Below are 22,860 nucleotides of genomic sequence, written 5' to 3'. Positions count from 1 at the left end.
TTTATTACTTCTGCACTCTGAAGGTGCAAATCCTGCACTTAACATAATTAAAATAGCAAGCACGTTCATCTTTTTAAATTAAGTGTTTAAATCTTTTAAGATGGACTTGATGTCAGTATCACCCCATGTAACTCTCTCCAATTTTGACTGTGTGTGTGTGTGTGTGTGTGTGTGTGTGTGTGTGTGTGTGTGTGTGTGTGTGTGTATGTATGTATGTATGTATGTATATATGAAATCCGTGTGCACAGTCTTTGAAAGATAGACTTTGCCAAGCAAAACATCAAACTTTGCATTGGCAGCCATCAATTGAATATCCCTTGTGAATCCATATGAAAATCATAAACAGGTTTTAAGCCTGAGGGTCTTAAGAGTCTGAAGACATTTTAAGATAGCCAAGTAGACTGCATGTGTAAAAATTCATCTTCAGGACTCTTTAAAATCCACTTATGAATTCCTACAAAAAGGTCTCCCAAGTTATAAAACAAGAAGAAAAAAAATTATGCTAATTTTTCTGGAATTAGCATAACAATAATAATGCTAATTCCAAATTTTCAACTTACTTTCAGTTGTCCATATGTAAATGAAGGACAGTGGTCTACTTACTCTCACATGGAGTTGTAGCCCTTGGACTAATCAAAACATGCATAAAATTCGGTCTAACTATTGGTCCTTAGAGATCATGAGATTGAAAAGACAGGAAATATAAATGAAATGCTTTAAGGAAAAAGGAGGAAGAAGAGACAGTGGAAGAGATTGAGAGGAAAGGAATGGAGAATAGAAATAGACAGCCAACAGTAGAAGATAAAAAGAAAAAAAGGACAACTATTTAGTAAGATAACAGTGGAAGAAGAAGAATGACTACAGAACAGACTGTTACTACTACTGTACGAAACTATGGGAGCAGCAGTTGAGCAGTACATAAAGACAAAATGAACCACCAAATATTCTTGAGTGCTACAGCATGCAGCTTAGAGTAACTAAGTAGGTGATATAATACAAAGAAGATAATACTGTCTAAAATGCCTTGAACATTTGCACAATTTCTTTTGACTTATTTCTTCTGTCATAGCTTAACAGTGGTAACATCTGAAAAAACATTCATTATGTGCAGGAAATTCATACTAATGGATGAATAAATTAATTCTCATAGTAAGCAAAGGTAGACAGCAGTTTTGAATTGAGAAATTAAACCTTTGTGTCATTATACAAGGTCAAACATTTTTTCCATTTTCTCATGTGGGAGAGAGAACAGTTTAAGTTGCAAAAATTCTGAAGGATGATATAATTGTGTGGAGCTGAAAACTCTTAATCGCTTAATAAAGATTTAATCTTACTTAGATAATAGTTTCATATAATTTAAGATAACTGGATCTTTACATATGAAAGAAAATTGGTTTTCCACCAAAATATTATGTAAAGTATGAAAGATGTGGGAATGAGATTTTTTCATTCACATGTTAAATGTTTTTTTATGATGTGACCTAAATCTAAGATGAGTAATATGCAAATTAAAAGGGCATTCCATGTCAGCCATTAGTTTCTTAATTCTAAATTACTGAGTGGCCATGTTAACTGTTGTTGCTTCACTCTCTTAATTGATTGAATGATTTATTTTGTCTTAATTATCTTTATTAAATCTTGTGCAGAATTTGTTATTGTTATGAAAGTGTGTTATTCTGAAAGTTAGTCTTTTTTAAAAGGGAGCAATGTTCTTACTCTGCTGTTTGCCTTATAAGAAAACCTCTTTTTATCAAATAGGAGAGATGAATTTGTCTTCTCAACCATTCAGATTAAACTGAACGTATAATGTGGTTATAACAGTATGATTGCAGTGTGTAGAGTTAGTGCTTAGAAGTCTGAAGCATTGATAATTCTTTCACTCTTTTCTCAATCTGTTAAAACACATGCATCAGCTATTCAAAACATCTTCACAGTTAATCTCCAAACTTACAGAACAAGTTCCTTTTCCTTAATTTCTTCTGCTGCTGTCTTTTGGAACAATCTTCTCTTATGTATTCCTAAAAAGTATAATCTCCAAATCCAATGTTAATAAGTTTCTTTTTTTCCACTCTCATTTTTGCCCATTGATAGCACTAATGTACTCTAGGTCGAACAACTACCTATTGTGAATGGGATTACCATAATAAAAAGAGCTTTGTGTGATATGTCATTGTTTATCTTCTTTTTCTGGGCTATTGCTTCCTGTACACAACTTGCTGGTATTTTTCCAGTAGCAAATCTCCTTTCCATGTCCCTAATCTGTTTTTCCATTTTCTTTTGATTTATACACAAGATTTCTGCACTTCAGTTGTCTTTGCAGAGTCCAAAAATATCCCCACATATGGGATTATCATATATAGTTCATATCACTTTTTCATAAAATGCACATAGATTGCAAAAGTAAGACCTCATTTTTATAAATTATTGCTGGCTGTAATTGAGAATCCTGTTCCTATTGACCCAGGTCCCTTATTGTAGTTCTGTTTCTCCAAGATATTAACCACAACTATATATATATATATATATATATATATATATATATCATCATCATCAAATTCCTGCTTTATATATATATACACACACACAGACAAATCTGTAATTGGAAACCTCTTTCTCTAACCATTCTTGTATGGTACTGTTTCTGCTTGCTATCTTACACCTCTTTGAAATCCACCCTTTTTCAAGACTCATTATTTCAGAACATTCTAAAAATATATTCATTTGAACTCATTTACTCAAAGAACTGAATGTGATAAAATGAATTATTTGAATATTAAGAGATTCTTTTGTATTAAAAAATAGATAATTTCAATCAGAACATTTGAGGTGAAATATAATTCTATGTATGTTTTGAATATTTTAAAATCTGATTATGTACTTCAAAATTGTTTGTTGTAATTGGTATACTTTGTTTTCATTACAGGTTCAGTATAGTGGTGGCACCTGCACTGACCCCAACTTCAGTTATTTTATTGCATTTTCTTCAGTGTTTTACATAATCTGTTTTGTATCATTTGTTCAGTTGGTGAGTTGTTATTTATTTAGCTGTTAGTGTTTATTGTAGCATCTAAGAAATTTTACTCCGAATTACAGAATTAAAAATAATTTCCTAATTTAAACACTGTTAAATAAGTAATAGTTATTATTGATGTGCTTTGTGATTCATATGTTTTCTAGCCCAGAAAAGCATGAGCTAGGAAAACTTTAGCCTATACTTATGCTCTGATGCTAAACATAATGAAAATTTAACTTTGTTACCATTCCTTTCTTTTAGGGTTACGCGGTGATCAGCATTCATTTAAAAAATTTTATGCAATTTACAACCGTGTTAAAAAAAACTTTTTATATTATTCCGACGTTTCGATCTTCACATCAAGATCATCATCTGGATCGTACATAAATATACAGGACAAGCTGAGTTACATCATTAACTGTAAGCTAGAAAATCAATGATTTGATCACATGTTATTCTACTGGCATGACCTTTGGTGAAAGGGGGAGGGGGGAAATTATTATAAATTACATCAAGCTAAATTCTATTTTACAATGACAGGAATAAACATTCTTTCAGATGGTTTTCTTTCAGAAACAATTGGTGTCCTATTTTTAGTATTACAATTCTTATTTTTGATTTACAATACTGGATTTTCTACAGACGAATATATACCTTCCATATGTTTGGGATTTTTAAACCATCGTTATTGTTCAGATTGGAATGGTTGATAATAATCTCACAGGCTTCCTTGAATTTCCGTTCATACCATTTTTTAGTGTGATGTAGACAGCTAGTGGTTTTTCAGTCAATTCTGTGTAAGGTATTCAGGGCATGATCAGAAAGGCCAGCTTCACCATAATTATTATATTTAATGGGTCATTTATGTTCCTTTTGTCTAATAGGAATTATGCGTCCTGTTTCTTCTATATATTGGTATGTTGCAAGTACAATAAATCCGGTATACTCCAGGGTGGGCTAGTGGAGGGAGTGGGTCTTTGGATGAGTTGAGTAAGCTTTTTAATTTTGCAGGAGGTTTAAAGGTGGCTTTGAGGTTGTACTTTTGTAGTACTCTGTTTATTTTGTCTGATATTCCTTTAATGTAGGGAATGGTTATAGTTTTACTGTAGTCTGGTTTGTCTGTGTTTTTTATTGTGGTTTTGTAGAGAATTTTGTTAATAGTGTTTTGGCTGGATCCGTTTTTTTGTAAGTTATTACTGATAATTTTAAATTCCTCTTTCAGTGCCTGTTCACTGGAACAGATCGTCTGAGCTCTGTTTTTTAGCGTTGATGACACCTAGTTTATGTGTTGGGTGGTGGTAGGAGTTTATGTGTATATACGGAGGCTGTTCAATAAGTTATAAGACTATATTTATACAGAAAACAGATTACCTTTAATCGTCATCATTTACATGGTCTTTTTTGAAGTAACTACTGTGAGACGCGATGCATTTGTCCCAACGTTGCGTCCATTTCTTAAACACATGTGAAAGTCCGTTTTTTGAGAGTTCTTTCAAAACCGCCACCCCAGCTTTTACACATGCTTTGTTTCTTTCGAAATGGTGGCCTCTTAGTGGTTTCTTGAGCTGAGGAAACAGCCAGAAATCGCATGGTGCGAGATCAGGATGGAGGGTGTGGTAGGATATCTATGTTGTTCTATGCAAAACATCCACTACACCACCAGTAATATGTGGCCTTGCATTATCGTGGTGCAATAAGAAGCCATTTTTCAGCAATGGACGCTTCCTTTTGACGTGCTGTACCATTGTCCGTAAAACATCCGCATAGTATGAGCCGTAAACAATGCCTTCGTAGTCAAAAAACATTATGGTCATAATTTTACCAGCCGATTTTACAGTTTTTGCTTTCTTGAGGGTAGGCGAAGATGAATGCTTCCATTCACTGCTTTGTTGTTTCATTGTAGGGTCATAGTGATACAACCAAGCTTCATCTGCTGTAACAAAGCATTTTAAGAAGTTGCTGCCATCGTGTTCCAATCTTTCTTTCCATTCTGTGCACACATCCACTCGATGCTGCATTTGCTCCGGTGTCAAGAGTTTGGGAATCCATCGGGCGCAAACACGTTTCAGTCCCAAATGTTCAGCCATGATTGAGTGAACACTTCCCACAGAAATATTCAGGACAACATGCAGCTGGTGTACTGTAATTCTGCAATCCTCTTTGATGATAATCTCTGCTGTGTTGATCATTGTCTCTGTGATGGGCGTTGAAGGTCTTCCCTCACATTCAAGATCTTCCACATTTTGCCTTCCTTCCTTAAAAGTTTTATGCCAGCGAAAAACACTTGCCCTCGACATTGCTTCATCGTGGAAAGCTTCGCGTATCATGTTAAAAGTGTCCGATGCCGATTTTTGCAAACACACACAAAATTTAATCGCAAAGCGCTGTTCTAAGGATGCTTCGATTTCGACGACTGGTTGCGGCTCGTAGGCGTGCTGAAACAAGCTTGCGTTTAGTCACGTGACACTCTGGCACATCAGCCCGTATACGCCATCTATCAACCTCTTTTGTTAATACAGAACATTTCTTTATTCCACAGAAATTAATATTGTGATGAGTGGTTTCGCGACAGTAAAATTAGTCTTATTACTTATTAAACAGCCCTCGTATTATCCCGTTTGTGTCGGTTTTTGGTAAACAGTGAAGGAAAGATTGCCAGAGGGAAGACGTGTGACAAGTGTATCTAGAAACAGAAGTGTGTTGTGTTTCTCAATTTCAATTGTGAACTGTATGCGTTTCTGTTGTTTGTTTAGGTGGCTAAGGAATGCGTCTAATGTCTGGCGGCCATGGGACCAGATCGCGAAAACATCGTCAACGTATCTAAGCCAGACTTTGGGTTTTATAGGGAGGAATCTAGGGCAAGTTGCTCAAAATGTTTCATATAAAAGTTAGCAATAGGGGGGATAATGGCAAGCCCATGGCTGTGCCTTCTTTTTGTAAGTAGAAGGTGTTTTGCCATACAAAATATCCCGACCGTAATACATGCGCAAAGAGCGCCGCGATATCTGGAAGAAATTTGTTCTGTAGGAGAAGGATTTTATCATTGATTGGGACATTCGTAAAGAGGGTAGAGACATCAAAACTGACTAATAAATCATCTTTTTCTAATGTAATGTCTTTGATGATGTTTATGAAGTGTTGTGTGTTTTTGATATAGGAGGAGGAATGACCTACCAACTTGAAGTTATTTGTAATATGGAAAGAGGCCTAAGATTCATTCCTAATAACATAGAAGACAAAATACGTATAGAAACTGCCAAGATTTTAAACCATAACAAAACAATAACAAGCAACATAACTAAACACGAATTAACAGTGATGAAATCACTTAAAACAAATCTGAACATAGTAATAACCACAGCCGATAAAGGAAATGCCACTGTCATTTTAAACCTTACCACTTATGTAAAAAAAATGAATCTGCTGGTCTCTGACAATAACACATAAAAATTAGCTAACTACAACCCAACCAACAGAACAAAAAACAAAACAGAGAAACTGCTTAAGTCAATTACCACATGGCCCGAAGATACAGTCAAAAAACCGTTTCCTCACTACGCGCGCTCCCCAAGAATTTACGGGCTACCAAAAATTCACAAAGAAAACACCCCGCTAAGACCTATAGTTGAAGGAATTGATAGCCTAATGTATCACTTAGCCAAAAAATTAGCGGCAGCACTCAAGGAGTTGGTAGGTCATTCCCCCTCCTATATCAAAAACACACAACACTTCATAAACATAATCAAAGACATTACATTAGAAAAAGATTATTTATTAGTCAGTTTTGACGTCTCTGCCCTCTTTACGAATGTCCCAATCAATGACACAATTCTTCTCCTACAGAACAAATTCCCTCCAGATATCACAGCGCTCTTTGCGCATGTAAGATGGCAAAACGCCTTCTACTTACTAAAAGATGGCACAGCCATGGGCTCGCCATTCCCCCCCCATTGCTAACTTTTACATGGAACATTTTGAGCAACTTGCCCTAGATTCCTCCCTCTAAAACCCAAAGTCTGGCTTAGATATGTTGACGATGTTTTCGCTATCTGGTCCCATGGTCGCCAGACATTAGACACATTCCTTAGCCACCTAAACAAACAACACAAATGCATACAGTTCACAATTGAAATTGAAAAACACAACACATTTCCGTTTCTAGATACATTTGTCACACGTCTTCCTTCTGGCAATCTTTCCTTCACTGTTTACCGAAAACCGACACATATGGAACAATATATACACATAAACCCATACCACCACCCAACACAAAAACTAGGTGTTATCAACATGCTAAAAAACATAGCTCAGACGATCTGTTCCAGTGAACAGGCACTGAAAGACGAATTTAAAATTATCAGTAATAACTTACAAAAAAAAAACGGATACAGCCAAAACACTATTAACAAAATTATCTACAAGACCACAATAAAAAACAAAGACAAACCAGACTACAGTAAAACTATAACCATTCCCTACATTAAAGGAACATCAGACAAAATAAACAGAGTACTACAAAAGTACAACCTCAAAGCCACCTTTAAACCTCCTGCAAAATTAAAAAGCTCACTCAACTCATCCAAACACCCACTCCCTCCACTAGCCCACCCTGGAGTATACCAGATTTATTGTACTTGCAACATACCATATATAGGAGAAACAGGACGCACAATTCCTATTAGACAAAAGGAACATAAATGACATATTAAAAATAATAATAATGGTGAAGCTAGCCTTTCTGATCATGCCCTGTGAATACCTTACACAGAATTGACTGGAAAACCACTAGCTGTCTACATCACACTAAAACATGGTATGAATGGAAATTCAAGGAAGCCTGTGAGATTACATCAGTTATCAACCACCCCAATCTGAACAATAAAGATGGTTTAAAAATCCCAAACATATGGAAGGTATATGTTCGACCCACGGAACCTTCCTCACTTAAGAACAACTATAAACAGGACTGTAGAAAATCCAGTATTGTAAATCAAAAATAAGAATTGTAATACTAAAAATAGGACACCAATTGTTTCTGAAAGAAAACCATCTGAAAGAATGTTTATTCCTGTCATCGTAAAATAGAATTTAGCTTGATGTAATTTATAATAATTTTTTTTCCCCCTTCACCAGAGGTCATGCCAGTAGAATAACATGTGATCAAATCATTGTTTCTCTAGCTTACAGTTAACAATGTAACTCAGCTTGTCCTGTATATTTATGTACGCTCCAGATGATGATCTTGATGTGAAGATCGAAACGTTGGGATAATAAATAAGTTTTTTAACACAGTTGTAAATTCCATAAAATTTTTAAAATGATTGTTACCATTCCATTTTATTACCTGGTTATTGCTATATATCTTTAAACATTATCATCTAAACGAGATAAACACAGTTAGTCCTAACAGTCGTAAAGAATTTATTTGAAAAATGAATGATATATGGAAATTAAGCTTACACAATTGGAAGGAGAACTCCAAAAAGTTTTTTGTACAGAAAAACTGACATTGATCTAGTGTTGGCCGTGCCATTATTACATTACATTAAAATGCTAACTCAACCAAGAAAGCATTTTATATGCTTGAGCTCCACTCTTCAGATTTTGTAACCAAAGGTTTTCAGAGTCAGTTCCATAAAAATCTTCCATGCACAATTGAAAATGATGGGTATGATTTGAAAACACTAGTTGCATCTAAAAAAAAAATTCAGGCTGATTTAGAATGGTATATAGAGGATATATATAATAATAATAATAATACTCATCATATATATATATATATATATATAATAATACCAATCTTTTCCATATATATATATATATATATATATATATGATGATTAGTACTATTAACTCAGGGTTGGGATATGTTCATTTTTCTAAATTAACTGACTTAAAACCCGAGAATTATAACACAATGACATTTATTTGAAAAAACGCAACATGTTTCGTCAAGAATGACTTCATCAGGCGATAAGAACATAGAAAGATATTAAAAGACACGAAATTAACATTGACACACTCTAAAGCTATACAGTTATAAAGCCATAATATTCGACTGTAAATTACAGTTATTATGAGCTTGAACTACAGTCCGAGTTAAAGTTCTATTGTTGTACACCTGTGCGTGTGTGGAATCACGCGATCTCCAGTATCTAATAGTAGAGTTGAAAGAGTCAGCCAAATTATAGCTAAGATTGTTATTCATGTGAAATTATAACACAATGACATTCAAATAAATGTCATTGTCTTATAATTCTCGGGTTTTAAGTCAGTTAATTTAGAAAAATGAATATATATATATATATATATATATATATGGAAAAGATTGATATAGATGGAAACACAGAAGGCTAATTATCTCACTATGTATGGGACAAACTGCCATGGTGAGAAACAGGTATCATTGGACGAGGAGTAAGAAAAGGCTGTTCTCTGTCACCAATTTTGTTCAATATGTATTCCGAAGCATTGAAGAATTCGGAAGAAGGAATAAAGATTGGAGGTAGACAGATATTTGCAATAAGATATGCAGATGACAAGGCATTACTATCAAACACTGGAACAGGACTGCAACATCTGTTGAAGAACAGATTACTGGAATCCTGTATCAATTATGGAATGAAAATTAACATCAGAAAAACAAAGGTAATGAAAATAGCAAGGAAAGAGGCAAATATCATCATCATCAAATTCCTGACATGCTCTCAAGGGGGTGTACAGGATATGATAGCACTACATGAAAAATTTACATCATTACTAACTTCTTATCTACAATATTCCTCCAAATCAGTCTGTTACTTGTCAAGACTCTCAACATTATCAGATCTTATATTTCTATCGTCTAAGGCACTTTGTACCGTATCAATCCACCTATATCTTGGTCTTTCTCTGGATCGTTTTTCTGCGAACCTGGCAGAGAACACTTGTTTTGCTAATCTTTCCTCACCCATTCTGTTTAAGTGACCATACCACCTGAGATTAACTCTACTAATGCATTTCTGGATGCTGACAATGTCAAGTTCTTTTCTAATATCCTCGTTTTTAATATGATATTGCTATTGATGCCATCTGTTCATGCCTCTAATCTTTCTCAAGACTCTCATAGCTGCGGTCTCTAGTCTTTAGTCAAATGTTTTACTTTTGACGCAGCTCTCAGATCCATAAGTTAAAACTGGTTAGAACACTGTCTTGTATACAGCTAATTTTGTGTTCTGACTAATTTCTCTCTTATTCCATATGAATTTATTCATTTGACTTCCTACCATACCAGTTTTGTTGATTCTGTTGTCTATTTCCATATTTAATTTACCATCTTCACTGAAAATCGTGCCTAAGTAGCTGATATGTTTTACTTTTTCGACTGGTTCTCCATTCAAAACAGAGTTGACATTTTCAACGATTCTACCTATTTTCTTGTCTTTGTCTTTTTATTGCTGACCTTCATACTATATCTATTACAACAGTTATTCAATTTAGTCAGAGAATCTTGCAAACTTGTAGCAGATTTATTTAGAATTATAACATCATCTGCATAAAGCAGATGATGTTATAATTCTAAATATATCTTTGTCTTTGTCTTTTTATTGCTGACCTTCATACCATATCTATTACAACAGTTATTCAATTTAGTCAGAGAATCTTGCAAACTTGTAGCAGATTTATTTAGATTTATAACATCATCTGCATAAAGCAAAGAGCTGACATTAACATCTTTAATTCTGATATCATGTTTAATACCACTTTCCTTCATAATGTGATCCATATAGATAATGAATATGAGAGGGAATAATGTACATCCTTGTCTCACCAGAATTAACATTAAACCATCTTCAATTCTAACTGCTGACTTGCAACTCAAATAAAGACTGCGTATTGCTTGATATAAGCCCCCATTGACCCAGTAACTGTAGCATATTGAATAGCTTCTCTCTTGGCACCTTGTCATATGCCTTTTCCAGATCGACAAAACTTAAATATAGATCTTTGTTATATTCACATGATTTCGATTTCTCAACTATTTGTCGTAAAGTGAAGATCTGATCCTGACAGCCTCTATTTGGCCTGAATCCAGCTTGTTCTTCACCAAGCTTTTCTTCCACAATTCTTCTCAACCGTTTCTCAAGTATCCTGGCATAAATCTTACCTGGAACACTCAGTAGTGAAATACCTCTGTAATTCTCACATTCAGTTTTATTTCTCTTTTTATATATGGGCACTATTAGAGCTCTACTCCAATCACCAAGAATTGGTCCCTCTGTCCACGTCTTCTGAACTATGCAGTGCAGTCACTGTAAGACTTTTATACCACCATATTTCAGCATTTCTGGTTGAATATCATCTACTCCTGCTGCCGTTCCAACATTTCAAGCCTTTGATGGCTTTTTCTACTTCAAGTGTGGATATGTATTCCTGACTGTAGTCCTGTTGAGTGTTTTTTACCACTGTGCTATCACTGCTTGTTTCATTTAGCAATTTTTCTAAGTAATTACTCCATACTTCAAGGATATCTTTTTCTCCCGTTTTCATGTCACCTTTATCATCTCTAACTCCTTTTACAGCTCTTTCCTCCATTTCTAAGCTTCTTAAACAATCTCCAGAATATCTGGCCACCTTCTTGATATTTATTTTCTATGTTGCTGCCAATTTCCTCCCCATGACTTTTGTTTAGCTAGTTTTACACTGTTTCGCTTTCTTACATTTGTCTCTGTATTCTCTAAGAGCAAAAGCTGACTTATTTGCCAGGAACTTTTGATATGCTTTCTTCTTTTCCTTCACTGCCTCTTTAACTTCCTGTGTCCACCATGGAGTTCAAATTTTTCCATCTTTGCAGACAACTTCACCGCATGCCTCTCTAGCTGAATCAATCAGGGTTTTCTTCAAGGCTTGCCACTGAATCTCCAAGGTTTGGTTCCTGTTCTCAAACTCTTTCATTTTTTCTTCAATAATTTTTGTGTATTTTTGTCTACAGTTCACATCTGAGAACTGCTCAACTTTTATTCGCTTTAAAACTTTCTTACATGTTGTTCTTTTCAATATGAAATTCAATTTTATCCTGCTCAAGACTAAATAGTGATCACTTCCAATTTTAAATCCTCTGTACACTCTGGTGTCCTGCACCAGGGAGAAAACATCACTATCAACAATAACATAGTCAATGAGACTTTTCTTATTCCTTCCCCCTTCTCTCCATATGAATTTGTGCACATTTTTATTTTGGAACATGGTGTTAGTAATAACCATTCCATGTCCTGAGCGGAAATCTAACAGGTATTTGCCATTATTATTAGCTTTGCTCTTTTCTCCAAATTTTCCCAAAATATTTTTGTATGTCTGACAATCACTTCCTACTCTGCTATTTAGATCCCCAACAAGGACCAACTTTTCCTTTTTCATTGTGTCAGTAGCTTTCTTTAGAGCCTCAAGAAATTCCTCCACTTCTTCCTTAGTCGAGCCTTCTGTTGGACCATAGGCACAAATAGGTCTCATTGTCCAGTTCCCCATTCTGATATTTGTCCATATCACTCTACTTGAGATTAACTGACATTCAAGGAGATTATCCTCATATTTAGTGTTGAATACTGTGGCTATTCCTTCCTTTCCTTGATTGTCATTGCCTGAATATAACATTTTGTATTTATTACTCAGAAAGATCTCATCAGTTTTTGTCTTTTTTGTTTCAGTTACTGTTGTCAGACTCTTTCATTTTTTCTTCAATAATCTTTGTGTATTTTGTCTCCAGTTCACATCTGAGAACTGCTCAACTTTTATTTGCTTTAAAATTTTTTTATATGTTATTCTTTTCAATATGAAATTCAATTTTATCCTGCTCAAGACTAAATTGTGATCACTTCCAATTTCAAATCCTCTGTACACTTGGTGTCCTGCACCAGGGAGAAAACATCAATATCAACAATAACATAGTCAATGAGACTTTTCTTATTCCTTGCTTCTTCTGTCCATGTGAATTTGTGCATATTTTTATGTTGGAACATGGTGTTAGTAATAACCAATCCATGTCCTGAGCAGAAATCCAACAGATATTTGCCATTATTATTAGCTTTGCTCTTTTCTCCAAATTTTCCCAAAATATTTTTGTATGTCTGACAATCATTTCCTACTCTGCTATTTAGATCCCCAACAAGGACTAACTTTTCCTTTTTCATTATGTCAGTTGCTTTTTCTAAAACATCAAAAAATTCCTCCACTTCTACCTTAGTAGTGTTAAATCCTTGATCGCTTTCACTGTTATTTATATAATGTGTTCTTCTGGCTATATCTTTTATCTTTTTCACCGTTATATCTATTAACACAATTTGGCCGATTCTTAGAACAATTACGTATATTAAATAAATTGACAAAGGATCGACTTCTGAATAGAGTCCGATCTTCAGCAATAACGGTCTGGAGTTACCTCCTAATCGGGTTCTGGCAATATTTATTTGTTCAAGCTGTGCCAGCCAGATCCCTAGGTTAGAAATTCCTTTTAACCAAGAAGTAACCCTCAGAAAATATACGAAGTAAATCAGTCTATTAATTACTCCTTATATTAATTTTTTTCTATCTCTCTTAAAACACTTTAGATTGCACTTTTGGTCTCTGTCATATATTTCTTTCCCGCTCAGATTCAAATATTAGCAAGCGGTGCATTGGATTCAAATCAAGGCACAAAACAGGTTAAGATAATCAAGATACATTTATTAGATTCAAAAGATTACACATTTACAATAAAAAAAACACTCAATAGGAATAGAGTTATACCAAATTGTAAGGTTAGACATATCAACTGTAATTCACTTATCACATCTAAGAATAGGCTCATTTCACTACACAAAATTCTAGCTAGCATCCCTTAAATATCTTTACTATCTTACACATATTCTTAAAACATTCAGATCGATAATTCTATAGATCATTACTTGTGGCAAATTAACTACTACTCATTCAGACAAATATTAAAGAAACAGCTATTTGGTTCTAAACACTGGTATCTAAAATCTCACTATAGTCCTTCATACAAGTTTAGAGTTATATAACCTAACATCTAGTTTCTTCCATGACACATTATTCCGTTCTTTGTTAACAAAGGAATTATAAAGGGTTTTACATTACCACGTTCCTGTAACTTATTCCATCTATCCTTTCTTTATAATTTCCCTCCGAATGTTCGATCTCATCCTTGGTGATTATAACTCACGGGTAGGTTTGGCCTTCTTTGTTCTGTCCTTTCATCGCTTTCTCGACTGGAAACAGCATGGATTGAATCGGTCCACGTGGATGTACATGGTGGCCAGTTTCTTCAGGCTTACTCGGAAAGGTACCTAACATTTCTTCGTCTATTCCTTCCACCCGACATCGCGAAACGACAGCAGAGAATAGCCGCCTGCTATCGACTAGACCTGGAACTGGAACTCTTCCCGATTCCACCGGAACTTCTCCAGCAACTCCCGATGAAAAAACCTAATAAAAGCCCTGAACGGGGGGGACAAACCCGCTTTATACCCCGTATCTCTAGCGCCCTCTTTCACCCAAAACTTCCTTTTTTTTTGCGCCCAGCTCCTACTTCATTCCTATCTTCCGTACGATTTCCCAGAAAAAACATTGTGCACGTGCCGGTCGCACGTAAGTAAATTGCCGTCGGCTACACAATTTATCCAAGGTTCTCGTTAATGGACTTTGATCCTTTGTTATTATGCTCTAACATATATCTTTATAGAGAAACGTCTTACATTATAATCTTTTTACAAAAAAAAATGACATCTTTCACCTTTAATTAATATTACAAAGTTTGTATTAGTACAATTCTTTAAACAAAATTGGTATCTTCACTTATTTACAAGCATTTCCCCTTTTAGTTTTTTTCTTTTTCTTGTTAAATTCTGAATGAGATATTGCTTAGTAAAAATATTTTCATCAAAATTCAAGAGTAGAACCTTCTGTGGGACCATAGGCACAAATAAGTCTCATTGTTCAATTCCCCATTGTGATATTAGCCCACATCACTCTACTTGAGACTGCCTGCCATTCAAGAAGATTAGCCTCGTATTTTGTGTTGAATACTATGGCTACTCCTTTTCCTCGGTTGTTATTTCCTGAATATAACATTTTGTATTTATTGCTCAGAAAGATCTCACCAGTTTTTGTCTTTTTTGTTTCAGTCACCCCTATTATGTCAATCTGGTACTTATCTAATTCCTCAGCTAGCTCCATTTCTTTGCCATTCAAGCTTCTTATGTTGATAGTACCGATCTTTAACTCTGGTGATGTTGAGTTGGGGGTGTGCGTTCAGATTTGTTCCAGTAGCTGACTTTTCACTGTTCGCCCTGGTTCCCTGGCGAAAACAACAGGGGCCTTGTTTAACCGGGCGACGCCCCAGCCTGCATGAAGTTTTGTCATGTTGTACCATCATTTTGTATATTGTTTTAAGCCAATAAGAATACAATTAGGTCGGCTAAATCCCAAGTTGCCAGTCCATCCTCGTTTATTCAGTATCCAGGTAGATACCTAACAGGGTGCACCACGAGAAGGTGAGGATTAGACATTAAGTCAGAAGCCCTGGTCGGTTCTCCACATTCCTTTAAAGGCTATATGGAGGTCTACTGTCAGTTATACAGCTTTGACCCTTAAGCACCCCTGGATATCAGAATAAATGGGGAAAAATTGAATCAAGTAAAGACATTTAAATATCTAGTTAGTGTTATTAGCAGTGATGGAAGATGTAAAAGTGGCATAAAAGCAAGAATAGCAATGGGAAGAGATGCCTTTAATAGAAAATGGAATTTATTCAGAAGTAAAATGGATAGAAACCTAAAGAAACGACTAATAAAATGTTATGTGTGGAGTGTTGCTCCTATGCATCTGAAACTTGGACATTGAAGAAATTAAGATTTTGGAAAGCTTTGAGATGTGGATTTGGAGAAGGATGGAGAAAATCAAATGGACAGATAAAATAACAAATGAAGAGGTCTTAAAAAGAGTAGAAGAAGAAAGAAGTCTGTTAAGGAGGATAAAAAGAAGCAAGGGAAAGTGGATCAAACATATGCTGAGATGGAATGGAATCATCAGAAATGCCATCGAAGGAAAAATAGATGGAAAAAGACCCAGAGGAAGAGTAAGGAAAACAATGCTAGATGACATGCTTAATGGAGACAGGTACACAACCTTGAAAGAGGAGGCTCAGAACAGAAGAGAGTGGAAGGAAAGTTTCTGCTACTAAAAGAAGAACCTGCTCAATTGCAGAATACTAAAGAAGATAGGACATATTATCCTTATCTTGAGAAGTGAAAAATCCTTTATGACATGATTAAACACATTAAGAAAGATGTCATATTTTGTGATAATCTCTGATAATGAATGAAGAAAGAATAGACATTTTACAGCACGACCCACGAGAGCAGGTGGTGCAGGGGGGTATATCTTACTTGGACCCAGGGGTCAAAAAAGGGACCCAGGAACAAAAGAAGGGGAGCCAGAAATTTCCTCGGATCTCAGAAAATGTTTGCATATATTGTGTGAAGACTAGCACTCACATTTTGTGTAAGCCTACGTAGTTTTATATATCATATTTCATAGAAATTATTATTAAGAGAGAGACCTCCAGGGAGTCAGGGACTCATTGAGGGAGGCCACTACACTTACACACCAGCTATCATACTTATTCTTGAATTCATTCACAGTGTTTTCACTCACAACATCCAATGGCAATACATTCCAATCATGCACCACCATATGAGATAGAAACCTAGCCCTCACCCCCTTCTTAGCAGCATTCATTCTCAGCTTCCAAAGATGCCCTCTGGTCCTTTCCCCACCCTCTATAAATTGAAAAATTCCATGAATTGAAATCCTGTATGATCCTTTTAGAAGTTTGTAAGTCTTGATCATATCACCTCTCTTTCTCCTGTTTGCTAGTGCCTGCAGTCTACAAATTCTCAATCTGTCTTCATAATCGGTATTCCATAATCCTGATATCATTTTTAACACTCACCTTTGCACTCTCTTCAATATATCCGAATCACTATGGAAACCAGGAGACCAGACCCAGGCACAATAGTCCAAGTGAGGGCTTATCAAGGCCTTGTAAAGAGGCAAATTGTATTTTCAATCTTTGCTACATGGCCCCTGAACTTCAACTTCCTATCTACTAACACTCTAAGATCCTTAGCCTCATAAGTTTCTTAAAGCATAATCCCACCAATATAATATGACATTGGATATCTAATCACACCAAAGTGAATGACTTTACATTTACTGACATCCATTTTCCCATGCCTACAATTCCAGCCTATTCAAATCATTATGTAAGTACTGCATATCAGCAGCATTCCTGATTACCCTACCTATCTTTGCATCATGTATGTCGCTTGTTAAATCCTTCCCAATATCATTAATGTATAGATTGAATAACAGTGGACCAAGCACTGATCTTTGTGGTTTTTTTTTTTCACTTTTTTTTTTTTTCAATCTTTGTACTGGTTATGGGCAGTACTACTCTTACATCACGTCTGGACTTGATATAGGCCTAAGCCTTTACAAGTGTTTTACCCTATGCCTGTTCTAGTTATCATTGTAGTCATTCTCTGGTGGCAATGCCATGCCACCAGTGTACCCTGCAGGGACCTTAAACCTTGTAGCCTCACATCCCCCATATACCACTTTTTGATATCTGTCAGTCAGTCATCCTCTTATCCACGCTAATATTCTATAATCCAAATGCATATTCTCCAATTTATGCAACAGTCTACCATGCTGCATTCTGTCATAAGCCTTAGCACAACCCAAAAGTATAATGGTGTACCCATTCTCCCTTGTCTAGTTCAATGGTAACATTGTTATAGAATGTGGGCAAGTTGCTAAAACATGACCTTCCCTTAGTAAACTGTGTAAACTTAGTAAACAGTGAATCTCTACTCTGCTCATTGCAGAGTAGAGATTCACTGTCAACCCATTTCTGAATGTGAGCCCTAAACAGCCTGGTCAAAGAAATAGCCAGTTCAGCTGAATACTTTTTTAGCACATGTGCTGATATCCAATCAGTCCCTATTGCTGACTTCTTATTCAGTTTGTGCAACAGCTCTAATACCTAGTTTTCATACACCTGAGAGTATTCATCCAGTGAAGAGGTAGCAGTGAGCTCAATGTTGCGTACACCAGGTTGATAGCTTTTAACAAAATGGGCACTCATTAGTTGAACAACTTCTGCATCTGTAACTCTCACGCCATCTGGATTTAGAAGAGTTATTCTTTCTTTTACTTGCAGCATATCAATAGAATTCTTGTGGGTTGTCTTATCACGCAGAGCCAGTTTCTTTTCATATTCAGACTTTGCTTTCCATACAACAGTTGTGACTATTCTAGCCTGCTGCTTATAATTTTCATAATACACACATTATGAAATATTGTGCACATTTAATAAGATTACACATCTATTTTGATTTCTACCCTATTTATTCTTCGAACTCTTGGGACACACTCTGATATTGCGTCATTTAAATATTATTTAAATGCTTCACATGTACTGTCAATATTCTTTCCATCCAGCAACTCATCCCATTCCACTGAACTCGGTATACTCCTCAGTTGGTCATAATTTCCTGCATTGTTGTTCAGTTTAACTGAAATTATAATCCATAATATTATGTAGTGTTGGGAAATTTTAGAGGTATAATGAATAATATTATTTACTTTCATCTTAGCATCACTGCATCAGTGTAATTTAACCCTTAAATGGGTAACTTTTCCATTTTTCTATATCACATGGCAACCGCTTTAGTACTATTTTATGACAGTCTAAAGCAGCATTGCCACATTTGGTACAATTTTGGCTACTAAAGTAATGAAATAGTCATAATGCATGATAATATTATCAAATCTGGGTTCAAACTCTACTGAAAAAATATAATTCTAATCTGTTTGTTCTAAGTTTTATTGTAATTTGATACATATATTTGCATGCATAGCATATACAGAGCTACCTGCTTACTTGGAATAGTTTTAATTGTATTTGGTACTTTTTTTGGTATGTCTGAAACAAGATGGTCAGATCATGTTGAATGTGTAAAGCCTTTTTGCATTCACTTACCTGACATTAAATTAGCACTGGAAGATCTCATAGAACTACTAAATTTGGTAGCCAAAACAAGAAATGAAGTCCATGGAGTTTTATTATATGTGACATCTTTTGTCTGTGTGTTAATGTCAGCTGTGTGGTACAAAATATTAGCTGACATAGATATTTGCAACAAGGTCATCCAAGACAGAGATGCCACACTGCATGTTGAAGTAGCAAACATAGAAATTCTCCTCACAGAGCTGACAAAACTTCAAAACAACTGGAAATGCATGTAGAATGGAGCCAAATTGATCGAGCCAAACATAAATATAGAAATAAAACTCTCCTATAGATGCGATACATTTAGTCACGAGAAGGCAAGGTCGCATGATGACACGGATGATGCTCCAGAAGAGGCTATTTAAGAAAGTGTGTTTTACATTTTGGTAGAAATGTTATAGCAAGATTAACTGTCTGCTTCAATGCTGTAAAGTAGTTGACAGAAAAAATTGATTTCTTGTAGAATTTGATATCTTATGTAGGTTGGAAATTTTCAAGATAGTGCATTGACAGAATCAATCCAATGTGTTGTTCACAAATCATTTAATTAAATCAAACAGGAATATTTACAGTATGATTCACATTAATGTATATATACAATTTCATTATAATTCTTTTGTTATTCTCAGTTCTTCCTAATTCAAACTTAGTTCTAATTTCCTTCCTTTAAAGCTAATTTACAATATATATATATATATATATCCTGTTGGTCATATACACATTAACTGACAATGAGGCATACCTTGAGTAGCCTTAATTCAATATCAGTTTACATTATCTTATTGTACCCATGAACAGACACACTTGATGTATACTCTCTCTTGTTCAGAATTATCACATATATAGCTACTTACAATTCTCGTTCAGCATTGCCTTTTACATGAATCTTGTTCACACATAAATGCTTCTTCTTGTCTTTCTTTCCTTCTGCTGGCTCGTTCTTGATTTCCCGTGAAATTTCTTCTTTGTCTGAGTCATCAATTATTTCAGGCCCTATAGGACCCTTAACGTGGTGGCAATGTACAGCTCTTTGCTTTCAATTACCGACGGTAGACTTTACATGACAGTGGACCCAGATAGAAGATTCCGAACCTAAGACTTAAGACTCTTCTCTTTCAATTACCGACAACTTACCTAACATGGTGGTGGAAGCAGGTAAGAGAAGGTGAGAACTAAGAAAAGTTGTAGAGAAGAGATTTTGGGAACAGCAAACTTTAGCTTATGCCAAGTAGGGGTTACTTTAAGAAGCATAGTTTGTAGATCTGGAAAAGGCACATGATAAGGTGCCCAGAGAAAAGCAGATCAAAATCCTACAATTATGTGGCTTAAGTGGAACATTACAGAAATCGGTATATATAACATATACTTTAAGTTGCAAGTCTGCAATTAGAATCAAAGGAAGTAGGAAGATAGTTTGTGAAATCAATTGGGAGACAAAGATATACCATCTTCACTGTTATTCATCTATATGAACCACATTATGAAAGTAATGACATTAGGCCTGATAATATCATTACTATCATAATTATCTTCTGAGATTGATATACTAGTATCAAACACCTGCATGCAGTCACACCTCAGTAACAAGAATGGAACAGGAGAGATATAAGATGACCTAAAGTTCTATAATTATGCCATCTGTTGGCTTTGGTTGGGTGTTCTTGGCTATTAGGCTAAATGTCTGCTGGGCTTCCCATATGACGGGCAGTTTGATACAACCATTAGTTGGGATAGCTGGTAAGAGCTGCATCAGATTCAAGGAAAAGCCTCTCAAATTTAAATTTGCTTCTTGTGGATCTTGTGCCAGGTATCCAGGGCATGGTTTGCTAATCCTGAGCAGCCATAGTGGTGGAAACAGATGTAGTCTTGGTGCTCTGATATATGGATGTTGACTATCCTGTCTGTTTGGTCATAGTAGGAGTAATTGCAGCTGTTGGGTACCTGGTACACTCCAAGTAAATCCAGTGGCTGTAGCTGCTCTTTGGGGGAGCAGATAAGGGTTGCTAGCTTTCTGTGCAGTTTATAAGTGGCCACTAGATTGTGCTTTTTTTTTTTTAAGATCTTGTCCACTTTTATTGAGTATAAGAGATGGTGATGGATTTGCTAAATTTGGAGAAGTGGCTAAGATCTTAAAAAAGCATAATCTGGTGGAAACTACACAGAAATCTAGCAGCCCTTATCTGCTCCCCCAAATACCAGCTGCAACTGCTCATACTATGGTCAGACAGGAAGGACAGCCAATATTTGTATAAGAGCACCAGGACTGCATCCTTTTCTACCACTATGGCTGCTCAGGATTAGCAGACCATGCCCTGGATACCTGGCACAGGATCCATTGAAAAAAAAAAAGCTACTTTACTCCACAAAAGCACATTTAAATTCGAGAGACTTTTCCTTGAATCTGCTGCACTTCTTGCTAACTATCCCAATATAAACAAATATGGTTGTGTAAAAATAGTCGTAATTTATAATTATGAATCTTTTTACAATTATTTCTCTATGTTAGTATATTATTAGTTTTGGTTTCATAACAGGGATCGGCACTTGCGATATGTCTATTATTGATATTATTATTATTGTCAAAATGAAACGCAAACCATTTGAAATTGATGGGATTACGAGATTCTGATAGTTGTGTTACTTCCAATTTTATTATCTTTTTTATTGTAATTTAAAATTACAAGTGACCAGTTGTTAAGTATTGAGATTTTTGTTTTGTGTAGACATTATTCTGTTTATGCTAATGAAGACAATGTGTCAGCTATCATACATAACTTCTTGCTTGCCATTTACATGGAGTGCGCATGCTCACTGAGGAGTTTTATGTGATTGACAACTGACAGAGAGAGCTTTCGGTATCCGGGGAAAAAAAGGAAAACAATAGAGAGAGAGAATGAAATGAGAACAGCAACCAGAGAATTTGTTCTTAGGAAGTTTTTAAGTTTGATATGACAGTTGGGAGAATAATAATAGAAGATTCCGAAAAGGAATCGTAGCACTGTGAATCTTTAATCTGGAAGAGTTGAGACTGTCTGCAAGTGTTTAGTAAATAAATGAAGATATTTGGAGGTTGACATTCTAATTCAGTGTTCGAGGAAGTTTCATCTTCTGTCTTAAGGATGCCAGATCTATTTGTTATTTCTACTGGAAAAAGCGACAGAATTAGAATCTGAAACTGTAAAGTGGCTTAACATGAAGAGCCCTACTTAGATATGTTATTTATGAAGTAGTGGAAGAAACATTTTTCCTCTAGTACAAAAATTAATAATTTGCATGTCAAATTGAACTGTGAGAGGTAAGAATATTTATACTTCAGTGAAACAGGAGGAATGATTGAAAAAAAAAATCGTATGCTAAATAAGGAATTTAAAAAAAAAAAAAAAAAAAAAAAAAAGATCCCATGGAGGTGAAGAGGTAGTTCTGTGTTTTCAGGAAAGGGCCTAACTTTGAAAAGAGAAAACTGACTCTGATGAACATTTTGTTGTTGTGTAAACAGAGTGTTTAGTCTGGTAGACATGATTAAGTACGTGTTAAACAAACTAGTTATAGAATGAGTCAGAGAATTATTATTACTGGTATCTCCATGGAGTCAGCAGACTCATCGCGAGAGACCCAAACTATCAAAACAATATCTATCATATTTCTTCTTGAATTCATTTACAGACCAAGAACTCACAACTGAGTCAGGCAATGCATTCCGCTCATTCACCACTCTCCAGGTGAAAAATCTAGTTCT

At 35.4% G+C, this 22,860-nt stretch overlaps 1 protein-coding gene across 4 annotated transcripts in view; it reads left to right on the top strand.

Moving 5' to 3' along the window:
* Nucleotides 1-22,860, top strand: part of LOC150098421 (uncharacterized) — a 215,367-nt gene that overhangs the window by 112,973 nt on the left and 79,534 nt on the right. For all 4 annotated transcript variants that reach the window (XM_090404580.1, XM_090404581.1, XM_090404582.1 and 1 more), the window contains exon 3: nt 2,924-3,025. In XM_090404580.1, coding sequence (XP_090260706.1) covers nt 2,924-3,025 — 102 coding nt within the window. The remainder of the gene's footprint in view (nt 1-2,923; nt 3,026-22,860) is intronic.

The sequence above is a fragment of the Typopeltis vanoorti genome, chromosome 15 (genome assembly GCF_054136105.1).
Source record: "Typopeltis vanoorti isolate ZY-2024b chromosome 15, IOZ_Tvanoo_1.0, whole genome shotgun sequence".
In the NCBI taxonomy this organism is placed as follows: domain Eukaryota; kingdom Metazoa; phylum Arthropoda; class Arachnida; order Uropygi; family Thelyphonidae; genus Typopeltis; species Typopeltis vanoorti.
This window is presented reverse-complemented; position numbering and strand designations above follow the sequence as displayed.